The 10,845-nt window shown below is 41.2% G+C and overlaps 1 protein-coding gene across 1 annotated transcript; it reads right to left on the reverse strand.

Moving 5' to 3' along the window:
* Nucleotides 1-984: 984 nt before the first annotated feature.
* On the reverse strand, nt 985-10,560 carry vwa1 (von Willebrand factor A domain containing 1). Its single transcript, XM_056385919.1, has 6 exons — nt 10,175-10,560; nt 7,025-7,582; nt 4,769-5,101; nt 3,785-4,060; nt 3,212-3,487; nt 985-2,059 (listed from the first exon to the last, which is right to left on the reverse strand). The coding sequence occupies exons 1-6, from the start codon at nt 10,257-10,259 to the stop codon at nt 2,031-2,033; spliced, it is 1,557 nt and encodes a 518-aa protein (XP_056241894.1). The 5' UTR covers nt 10,260-10,560; the 3' UTR covers nt 985-2,030.
* Nucleotides 10,561-10,845: the final 285 nt, after the last annotated feature.

Here is a 10,845-nt window from a genome sequence, read left to right on the forward strand (position 1 = left end):
CGCTAGGGTTGGGTGCTATGGCAATATGCCATTTGTCTGTTTAGGTAGCATCAATCTGATGTAGTGTCTTCATTTGTCATGCATTTAGTTCCCTGGGCATTGAACCACCAACCCTCCTCATATAAGATTTTATCCATATTTCCCATAATTTGATTTTTGAAATGTTTAACTGGTTAAAATGGTCCTTTTTAAATAAGACAATATGATGTGGTGAACATTCATGATAACTTGCATTTGATCCACTATTAAGAGCGGTGGGTTAAACATTTTTGAAACTGAATTTCTGCATTATATATCTTTTAATTCAGGTTTTTAAAAATGGTAACTGGCTCACAGTTGAAGGCGCTTTCTTTAACCTGTAGGGGGAAGCCTTGACACTAAAAGGCCAATTTACATTCTAATCTACAAATACCAAGAAACCACTCTTCAAATTGGAGTTAAAATACACCAGTAACTGTGCACCCAGCATGATCATCGTCTTCTCTCTGTAACACTGTGATATGACTCTGCTGTTATCATACTGTCCTTCTGTTCGTCCCCGTTAGCAAATGAAGTGTATCCTATAGATAAAATCAGTTATACCTCGCAGAGCATGGTGAGGAAACCCAGTATTAACCATAAAAAGTACCAGATGTCTATTTGTACTACCTCACATTAAATGTCACCGTCAACTTCTCTATCATCATTTGGCCTTTATCCCTCTTTTCTCCAACAAAACTCAGTAATAATTTCATACAATTTTCATGTGATATTGTTAAAGAGTTCCACAGACTAAAAGCACTGCTTCAAAGTAACGAATACTTCATAGAATTGTAGTGCACTGAAAAGTACAATATTCTTCTTTTAAGTGTAGTGGAGTAAAAGTCATACATTTCCCAAAAAATAAATAAATACTCAAAGTACAGAAAAATATACTTAAGTGCACCCTGACCCTCTCAGTTCACAATGGCAGACTTTTACTACATTAAAAAAAAACTATTAGTATGAACAAAATTATTAAAGGACTTTATTTGAAGCTCTTGTTAAATTTCAATAGTGGTCAACAAACATGAAACAATGCATTTGCTCTGAGAGGATGACAGTGAAAGATTAGTTGAAAGGATCCTTTCAGTAGGGGGCAGCAAAGTCTGGCTTAAAAAAGGTAACAGTCTTAAAATGTAAACAGCATGTCTATAAATACTGTACGCTATTAATTCCTATACTTACATGATTGTTGATTAATAAATATGAATGTTGGATCCATCTCCATAGACCAATACAAGACTAGTCTCGGTTACACACATGTTATATGCAGCATCTTGGTAGTTTCAGGGCATATGGCTGGTCTGTTCGTAATTTCTAGAAAGTTCAAAGTAATCCTGGAGATCCTGTTATTAGGGACCGCATGTTTATGTTCCCACTCCAGTGTGCGCATACACATACACACACACACACACACACACACACACACACACACACACACACACGAGTATCCAATATTTTCAAGCATTTGCTGAAAGAGACATCATTAAAGTACAAGTCATAAGTATTTATTATAAATGTAAATCATATTCTCTGTGCATTTGCAGGACTTAGAGGAAAAAAACAAAAAGGTTGATTTGGGCATGTGGCCCACATATGGTGCAAAGCCGTTCTCCAAAACAAGCAACATAAAATATCCAACATTCCCAGCATGCTCTGTATATGCAAAACAGATCAAAGAAATATCAGTATCTTAAAGCCTGCATCTTTAAACTGAAGCATTATACACTGACTACAGGTGTAAACCAGGCGAGACGACAGAAATGGAAAAGCAAATAGTCCCCTGTGTTGCAGGTTGTAGAAGTCAACATGCAGCCATATTGTCCCAGACCACTCTTAAGTGTCTATGGCTTCCACATGAGTGAGTGCTCAGTAAGCCAAACCACACATCTCTCCTGGATGATGTCCACAGAGGGGATAGGCGTGGAAAAGAATTACGGGTGAAAGTCAGCATTCTTCTCACCATCGTCCCTCCATGTTTGGTAAGGTGCACCTTCACTTCAGGGGTGCTATGATTGGTAGCCATATGCTGATGCTTCTAAAGAGAAGAGGGAGAAAACAGCAGTTCAGACACAAACATTTATAGATTTACAATTCTGGCCGAAGTGTCAAAGAGTTAGATTATTAATTTTCATGTATCCATGACAACTTCCATCACACAACAAATGAGATTACTGTGGAGCTATTCATTCAGTCCAACATTAACACTGGTTCACTCAAAATACAAAAACATAATTTCTCAATTACTTCTAGTGGTATCTAGACACGTCGACAGCTTTTATTTGACCAAGATTTGAGATAACTCTGTTATTTCTGCCTCCACCCCAATACAATAGAGGTGAATGTAGTCATTTGTGTGAAAATGAAAAAAATCTAATTTAAAATGTATTACACCAGTAAAGGTAGATGCAATAAAAACTGTTAAAAGGGATCTTTTTTTAAGTAAATTGAAAATTTAAAGGTGCAATGTGTCATTTTGGGAAATACTCGTATTCATGTCTTTTCTGAGAGATACATTAATAAGATCAAAACCACTTTCAAAATCTCTGCAATAAAGGAAAAGTTTGACATTTTAGAAATATTTCTACTCACTTTTTTTTTAAATGTATGGAGCTGGATCCAGGAAGAGATTATCCTAAAGAGTGGAAACAGCTAGCTCGTTTCCTCCAAAGTTTAAACAAAAAACAACCCCAACAACACCACTAAAGCTCACCAGAAAAATGTATGTCATTTGTTTAATTTATATTAAAAAATATATATATAAAGGCAACAAATGTGGTTTTAATTGGAGTTATACGCCACGCAACTAATTCATGGCAAACAGTTTATCCATCCTTCTGAGCAGCATCTGAACCGTAACAGCAAGACTCTTGGAAGTGACTTGTTGTTTTTCAAGAAACGGTTAGACCATGTTACTCACCAAAAACCCCAAATAGTAATTTTTACATTACTTTTTATAAATGCATTATACAAACTACCCAATATAATATTAATTAGTGTGTTTTAGAGGTCCCGGTAGGTGGACTCCCTCCAGTTGTTATGCTAAGCTAGGCTTATTTCCTCTTGGCTCTCACTTCATACTAAGCGCTAAACTCTTGGAAAGACAGGCAATAAGCACATTTCCCAAATGGTCACATTATTCCCCCAAATACTGCCCTGACCTTATGTGACAGACCCAGTCACCACTCACCTGACTGAAACTGTGCCGTGCAACACAGTCCCTCCCCCCGCGCCGTCCGGTAAATCGGTGATACGCATACTCTAGCTGATGGGGGGAGGTGCGTGAGGCGCGTTGACAAAGAGTCGGCCGGCAAATAGAACGAGGAGCGCTGGCCCGGGACAGAGGTTTGCTGCCCCTCCCAGGTGAGCCAGTAGCCCCTCAAACCTGCCACGCTGCCCTTCCAGTTGACCTGCACCGAGTCACTGCCCACTGTGGTCAGCTGGAGGTCTGCCAGGGCAGGAGTCACTGGAAATGGAGACCACAGAGAAGCTAGTCAGGTTATATGTCAGAAAGATAACTGGGAAGAGCATTTTAAATAAAAGGATATGAATGAAGAGGTGTAAAAAAAAAAATGCTTTAATAGAGTCTGTACAGTAGGAAAATGCTCCACTAACAGCTAGGTAGTCAAACCCAAATGGGGCTGCTTGTAATTATCTGAAATTTAAGACGCAGAAAGGACTAGGCTGTGTAGGATTAGGATTAGCGTGTGGTAAAGGGATCCTTGATTACCATGTGTGACCACATTTTCTTCCCACGTCTCACCTTCCTGAGTACACACTTTGACAGACATGGCCCTCTCCTTGCCCGAGGCGTGCCGCGCGCTAACGGTGACCAGGTAAGTGGTATCTGGTTGGAGGTCTCTGAGGAGAGTAGAGTTCTGCGTTCTGCCCACTGTGACGGCGTGGAGCTTCCCCCGGGGGAGGGCGGAGTATTCAATGTAGTAGCTCGTGACCGTCTCTGGCTGAAGAGGACCCCAGCTCACCCGAACGCTGTTTGGGCCCGAGTCAGAGACGCTTACCACAGCTGGGCTCAGCACCTCTGATATGTGGGAAGACAAAAAAAATAAAAACATTGAGGAAAAAGAAGATATTATGAGGAACTAAAGTAGGGATGCAATCCATTATCATTTTCACACTTCATTTTATGGGTCAGTAAATTTTGATTAATTTCCTAACAACTATAACAACAGCAGAGAGAAGATCATTTTCTCATTAAGTCCAGCATCACAAATCTTTAAGTCTGTGCACAGCAGGTCAGTTTAACACGCAAAAATTAAAACATTTGTCTAGAGACATGCATTTAATTTAACATATATTAAAAATTTTCCTATAACAGGCAAATAATGAAGAAGTATTCACTGTTATATATATTTGTGCTTTTCCTATTATATATAATCTATATATTTATACTCCATAATCCAAATTATTGTATTTTTTTTGTGAAAAAGTCAGACCAATAAAATAAAATTTAACCTATAAAATGTCAAATAATAGCAAATAATGCCAATAATAAGTTTCTAAGAGCCCAAGGTGACATCTTCACATTGTTTGATGATCGGTTTAAAGCTGCAAAATATTCAGTTTACAATGAGATACAACTGATAAAGCATCAAATTCTTAAATGTGAGAGGCTGTTACTGGTGAATGTTTGCCTTTTTGCTCAGACTAGATTTATTAAGTAAGTGTAAATGGCAGATTAAATGCACAGTTGTTCAGACACAATGTGTTAAAGAGGATGTTACCCAACCTGGCTTTGTTGTGAAGGTGACAGAGAGTGTGTTAAACGCTTGTTCGTTGGACTCCGGGGTCAGTGTGGCAGTGTAGCTGGTGTCAGGCTTCAGGCCTGTTAGCCTGGCAGTGCTGGAGTTGGCAGACTGGGTGAGTCTCTGGTATTGACTACCGCCGGTGCTTGGACTGGTCCCAGTACCACTTCCTCTGCCACCTTCCGTACCTCCCGACGGAACCGGGGCGAAGCGGATCTCGTAGTAGCCCGTCAAACCCGAGAGAACGGGTCGCCACTGGAGGGTGGCGGAGTTGGTGGAGATGTCACGAACGTTGATTCGCTCAGCTCGGATTATCTCTGTTGGAGGCAGGACAGGATGATGGAAGAAGAAAGAAGTTATGTGTGTGATTTAGCAACAAGTTATGATTTTGAAAAGAGACAGACAGAGGACAGTAACAGGGAAGATGACGGGACACAGTTCTAAAAATGCCTTAGCTTCAGACAGCCACCCACGTAGACGGCCAGACTTGGGTTTCCAAGTGGATTCATAACCCTTACAATAAGACAACTTGAAATAGCCAGGCCAGTGGGGCCCTTCAACAAAATAAGAAATGCCACGGAGCCACCGATATCTGTGACAGGATCATTAGGCACCCAGCAAGAACTGGTGCATAAGCTTTATTTATACTATGCATCATGTCTTACAGCTGAAGTATATATTGTGTAATTGCTGAGATGTCCCTTGTGAGTGTTGTGCAGCTACCTAATCAGGCCAGAGAAATGGGCTACCCCCCTGGTCTATTTATATAAATACATATATATATGTATCATGTCTGGCATACTGTAGTGTTGGAGGACGCAGCAAAGGAAACTGAATCATTAATCCATTAATAGATCGGCCTATCTCGTTACAGTGACTCTTACACGCGCACAAAGACACGCTCAGTGTCCCGGTTTCCTATTTAGTTTCACTGTCTTTAGGAGCATGTGTGGAATTAGGGAGAAGCACAGAGACATGTAATACATCTACTGTATGTATGAGAGGAAGGCAACCAGTGTAAATGTATCTGTCTGAATAGAGGGTGTTTATCAAAGCTACTGAAACACATGGGCGTAGCTCCCTTACTAGTTTTGAAAGAGATCGTCTTTGCTCATTTACTTGTAGATGGGATCTAGATGTGTGTATAGTTTTGTTGACATTTCTTCCACCATGCTAACACCAATGGAGATTAATGGAATTTAGTTTGTTCTGCTCAAAACGTTAAAGAAAAAATCAATGAGTGTCTATCAAAAATCATTGTCCTGTCATTATTTCTTAGAAAACGGTTAATTGTGAGGTCTGTGGATTATCCAATGTAACCAGGACGTTGCTTCTAGAAACATTGCTGTTGTTGTTTAAAGATTTTTCTTCAGAGCTTAGAGCCTGACTCAAGATACTGAAAGTTATACTGTAAATATTGTGATGAACTGGCAGAAATTTTATTTGATATCAAACAATAATATTTACTTGGAGCAATGGTAAAATGTGAAGGTGATAATTCTCTGTGGGTTTGTGAGTATGACCATTTCCTTTCACAATACACACGTCATGTGATCAATTGTTGATACAGCTTTGAAGAAGCTATTTGTAAGTTTGGCTATTGGCTGTTTACTCACCAGTGAAGAGGGATCAAACTTCATCCCTTTACTCTCCCAGAGCTGTCTCCAGTGGTGGAAAACAACATCAATGTCTGACAGAAACTTACTTCTATCACTTCTTTTCTTGTTCTGAAGTTAGCAAGCTAACCAGCTAACTGTCTCCTCACTTTCCGATACCGAGTCACTGTAGCATCCAGTCTCCAGTAGCACTGCTCAGAGGACGTATTATAACCTCTTGTATTGTAAACGATGGCGGAAACTCTTGGCAAGTTTGGTAAGTGAACAGCTGTTAATGCTAAATTGATGATTATGTAAATGACATTTGCATTACATTGATAAACATTCTAATTATATTTCCTTATTCTGTCTTAACATGAGAAATTAATAATTATGTCTTTAAAATTAAAAATTTAAGAATAGTTAAAAGTATAATTTTTGGTATTTCATTTTACTGTTTTAACATAATTTCTATATAAAAGGAGACAAAAGAAATGTGAATGCTTTTAACACTGGTAGGCAGGTAGGCACCTAAATTAATTTGATTATTAATCACAGAAAGATCCATTTTTCTTCTTTTTTTTTTTGATGGCACACTCCAGGCTCCGTACCTGAAACCTCAGAAATCACCCATACTGTACTCACCAATGATGGCGTCCCGCAGGTCCTCTGTGATGATACTCATATGATCAATGTCCACAAAGTACAGGTTGTTTTCCACAGGTGGGCTCACCACCTGCCGCAACACTTGATAGTTGCCATGCCCAGTAGAGACCACCAGCACAGCCACGCCCTCCTCCCGCAGCTCAGCCATTGGTCCAATCACATCCCCTGGTTTTACCCCATCCGTCAACCACACCAGCACCCTCGGGAGCCCCGCCCGGGCCCTGTCCGCTGTTCCGGGTCTCAGCACCGACTCCTTCGCCATTCTCAGTGCCTCCACAGTGTTGGTATCCCCCCTGAGAGGTTTGGTGTTACTCAAAGCCCCCTGGAGGCCACTTTGGGTGCTATAGGTGTCGAAGCCAAACTCGAGGCCCGGTTGGGTGCCCACCTGCAGAAGTCCTACCCTCACCTGGTCCTCTCCCAGCGAGAAGGGGCGGACGAGCTCAGACAGGAAGTTGAGCATTCGGGAATACTCGTAGGACGACACGCTCCCCGAGGAATCCAATAAGAGGAGTACATCCCCCTCGCAGCAGTTCAGCACTGTGGAGTAAAAAAAATATAAATCAATACAGTCATTAATGTGCAAATCAAAGGAGTTGCTTTTTAATGTGAAAGCTTTCATTCCTTTTATACTCCCACAGCTTTTTCCACAGGTCTCCTTTTATGCTTCACTTGCGCACACACACACACACACACACACACACACACACACACATTTGGAAACTCCCTCCCTTTCTCCATCCACCTTCTTGGAACAACACAGTCCCACAGTCACACCACCTTTTTAAAGGGGTCATTGTCCACATGAAAGCAGGAGCAAGTTAGGAGCAAGTAATTAGAGTTGAGATAAGAAGAAATCAAAACACACAGAGGAAGTACAAACTGATGCCGGCCTCGTGGTAACTTCAGAAGTGGATGATAAAAGGCAGTCATGCACTGAGACAAATTTTACAGATTTCGTAACAGAATTAAAAGTTAAAAGCGAATGTCCCGAGGGAAGCACAGGAGGGTGGGAAAACAGTAGCTGCTGGGTTTTAATGGTAAGGAGGCAGAGGAGAAAGGAGGTGGGTCAAAGGAAAATAAAAGGCGTTAAAAGGAGAGGAGTGAGGCATCGGGGGGGTGTACTGGCAGTTCCATGTGAGAGACGAAGAGGAATGTTGGATGGCCATATACAGAGCAGGGAAAGTGAGCAGAGAAGGAAAGAAGCAGCAGCAACAGACGGTATCGAAAAGCAAAACTTAATTGCAGATGTTCAGATTGTGAAATCGTCCGAGAAAAAACACCCACTGTTAAAATCTCAGAGCAAGGGTGAAGGAGAAAAGAAAAATAAACATGTGAGACTGACTTAGGAATACAGCAACTACTGTGCAGACACCTTCACACTTATATGGAAACTTCTTCTTTTTTTTTTTTTTCCAAATATTTGAATGTTTAACATGTGAGATGAGGTGTTGATAAGACTCAGGGGTGTTGAAACCTGAGAAAGCAGTGAGGCATGTACACACACACACACACACACACACACACACACACACACACACACACACACACACACACACACACACACACACCCACCCACACACACAAATCAAACATACACACATGCTTGCTGCCTTCCCCTCTCCATCAATCTAAAGAATTTCTTACATCTCTCTTGTTGTTTGGACTTTGGAGCGTGGGGGGGGGCTGCTGCGTATCACAGCCCCCTACCACCACCACCTTTGTGCAACCTCACGTCTTTTATCTGAGAACCATACGCTGAAGTCTGGAGATAGCTGTTCATTTAGGGAGAGGACGTGTTTAAATGCAGCCTCTGGTTGTCGTACACACGCGATAAATCGGATTTATTGGCGGCTGTGGGGCAGTTGAGTGATGTGATGGTGCAGGAATGAGGTGCATGTGGCCCCAGTGACACGCTACAGGGGGCGAACCTGGTGAACACATGGGTACATTACTGTGTGAGTCCAACACTGACATAGGTTTTGGATGTGCAGAAATAGACCATAAATATAATGATAGTTATTTTTTTCTGTGGGTGTAGGTTTCTTTATTAAACAAGGATGACAGCATTAACAGCAAGCACTTATAAAAAGCCAAATAACTGTAATCTAAGTTGCTTCAGTCTCACCGGGTCCCTATTAATGGACATAGCGAAGTGACAGCTCTTTATGACTGTGTTAACATAGTAGTGAGTGAGATGCTGTCTACGCACGCTGACGGCAGACTGGACGGTGTCACCAGCAACAGGTTTAGATTTTCAGACACTTCATGCATTACCACCGCACGCAAAAAAGGCATGGATGCGATAACAGATATTAAAATTTGTTTTGTTAATGAAAACCGACCTGTAGACACTGATCAGAGCTTACAGTGTCAAAAACCAGCCTATAAACTCACTGAGGGGCGTGAAAAAAAATGATATATTTTTATTCTACAAATCTCTGGTTTGTTTTATTTAGCAATGGATTAATTAATGGATTTCATCAGCTGAAAATATCTGTAAATATCCCCACGCCCACCCACCCCCTATATATTTTTTTTTTTTTGGGGGGGGGGGGTTGTTTTGCTGCTATATGGAGAGTGGGGGAGCATCTGAAGCACTTCTGCTTGAATGCCTGGGTGGTCCCTGTGTGGGTCCTCGGTTCTTGGGAATCACTGCCCCCGGCAATGGGATTTCATCAGCAGACAATTCAATACCTGGAGTCGTGCCATTTCACTGAGAACACTGTTGTAATATCAACCACACCCTGATCTACCCTCAAGCCCAGACAGACGGTCCCTCCACCTCCTGCAGCAGCATCAGTTCCTAATGGAAAGTTCATTGCATTTCATTTTATATTGACTGGGGAAATAACTGGGTAAATTTGTGGGTTATTCTTAGAGCATCACAATATGATTTTAGTAGATGGATAGATACTTTATTTGTCCCCTAGGGGAAAGTCGTGATTATTTGTCCTGATAATACATATGTTTTATTTTAGTTTTATTTTATTTAGTACTTTATTGGGTTTGTTTTGTTTTATTATTTCAATCAAGACGTCAAAATTGATTTCTATACACTAAAAAAAAAAATCCAATGTCACATTTGAACTCCACAGTAAACAGTGCTCATATCCATGTGAGGGAGCTTACCTCCTTCAGGTGCGGGGTTCTGTGCAGCCGACGGCCGCAGGAGCAAACACAACAGACTCCATGTCAGCAACATGTGGGTCTCCATCACTGTGGTTATCAATTAATTCCGCCAAAGTAAACTGTAACACAAGTGTCGCGGGTGTTGAAGTCAACCATATATCCACCACAGCCCGGAGGAGCGCACTCCCAATCAGTGAACCACAGTCAGGAGCATAATTTATACACGAGTCACATCCAGCCCGGGGTCTCGCTCTATTTTACTTCCTCTCTTTCTTCTTCGCTGAACATGATCGACCGGTCGGTAACCGGAGAGTCGGGAAGTTAGACTTGAACTAAACTCAAAACTTCAGTGGTTGTGCGCAAGGTCTGGACCCGACTGCGCTCTGCTCGCGCTCAAGACAAGAGGGTCAAGCACGCGAGAAGTAGGCTACAGGTTTACCTGGCAAAACTTTCAAAATAAAAGTCTCATTTGTTTTCTTGCAGAAAACTGCAGCCAGTATGTTGCTGCCAAAATACACTCATGGACTTTTGTCCCAGTTTAGTTGTTTTTTTTTATATATATATATATAATTACAAAAATAGTTTAAGTTACTAATGTTTAAAAGAATTGTACTATTTAGAACTTTTACAAAATAAAGCAAAAAAAACCCCAGTAATACCACAATGTGAAC

Source organism: Seriola aureovittata, chromosome 9, assembly GCF_021018895.1.
Source record: "Seriola aureovittata isolate HTS-2021-v1 ecotype China chromosome 9, ASM2101889v1, whole genome shotgun sequence".
NCBI lineage: Eukaryota > Metazoa > Chordata > Actinopteri > Carangiformes > Carangidae > Seriola > Seriola aureovittata.

Bases quoted from the DNA above. Each gene is read 5' to 3' on its own strand.
- vwa1 (XM_056385919.1), bottom strand. From the start codon at position 10,259: ATGGAGACCCACATGTTGCTGACATGGAGTCTGTTGTGTTTGCTCCTG. The intron at 5,102-7,024 runs GTGAGTACAGTA...TGCCTCCAACAG, and splicing joins CCTGCGGGACGCCATCATTG to AGATAATCCGAGCTGAGCGA. The intron at 3,488-3,784 runs GTGAGACGTGGG...CTCCATTTCCAG, and splicing joins CAAAGTGTGTACTCAGGAAG to TGACTCCTGCCCTGGCAGAC.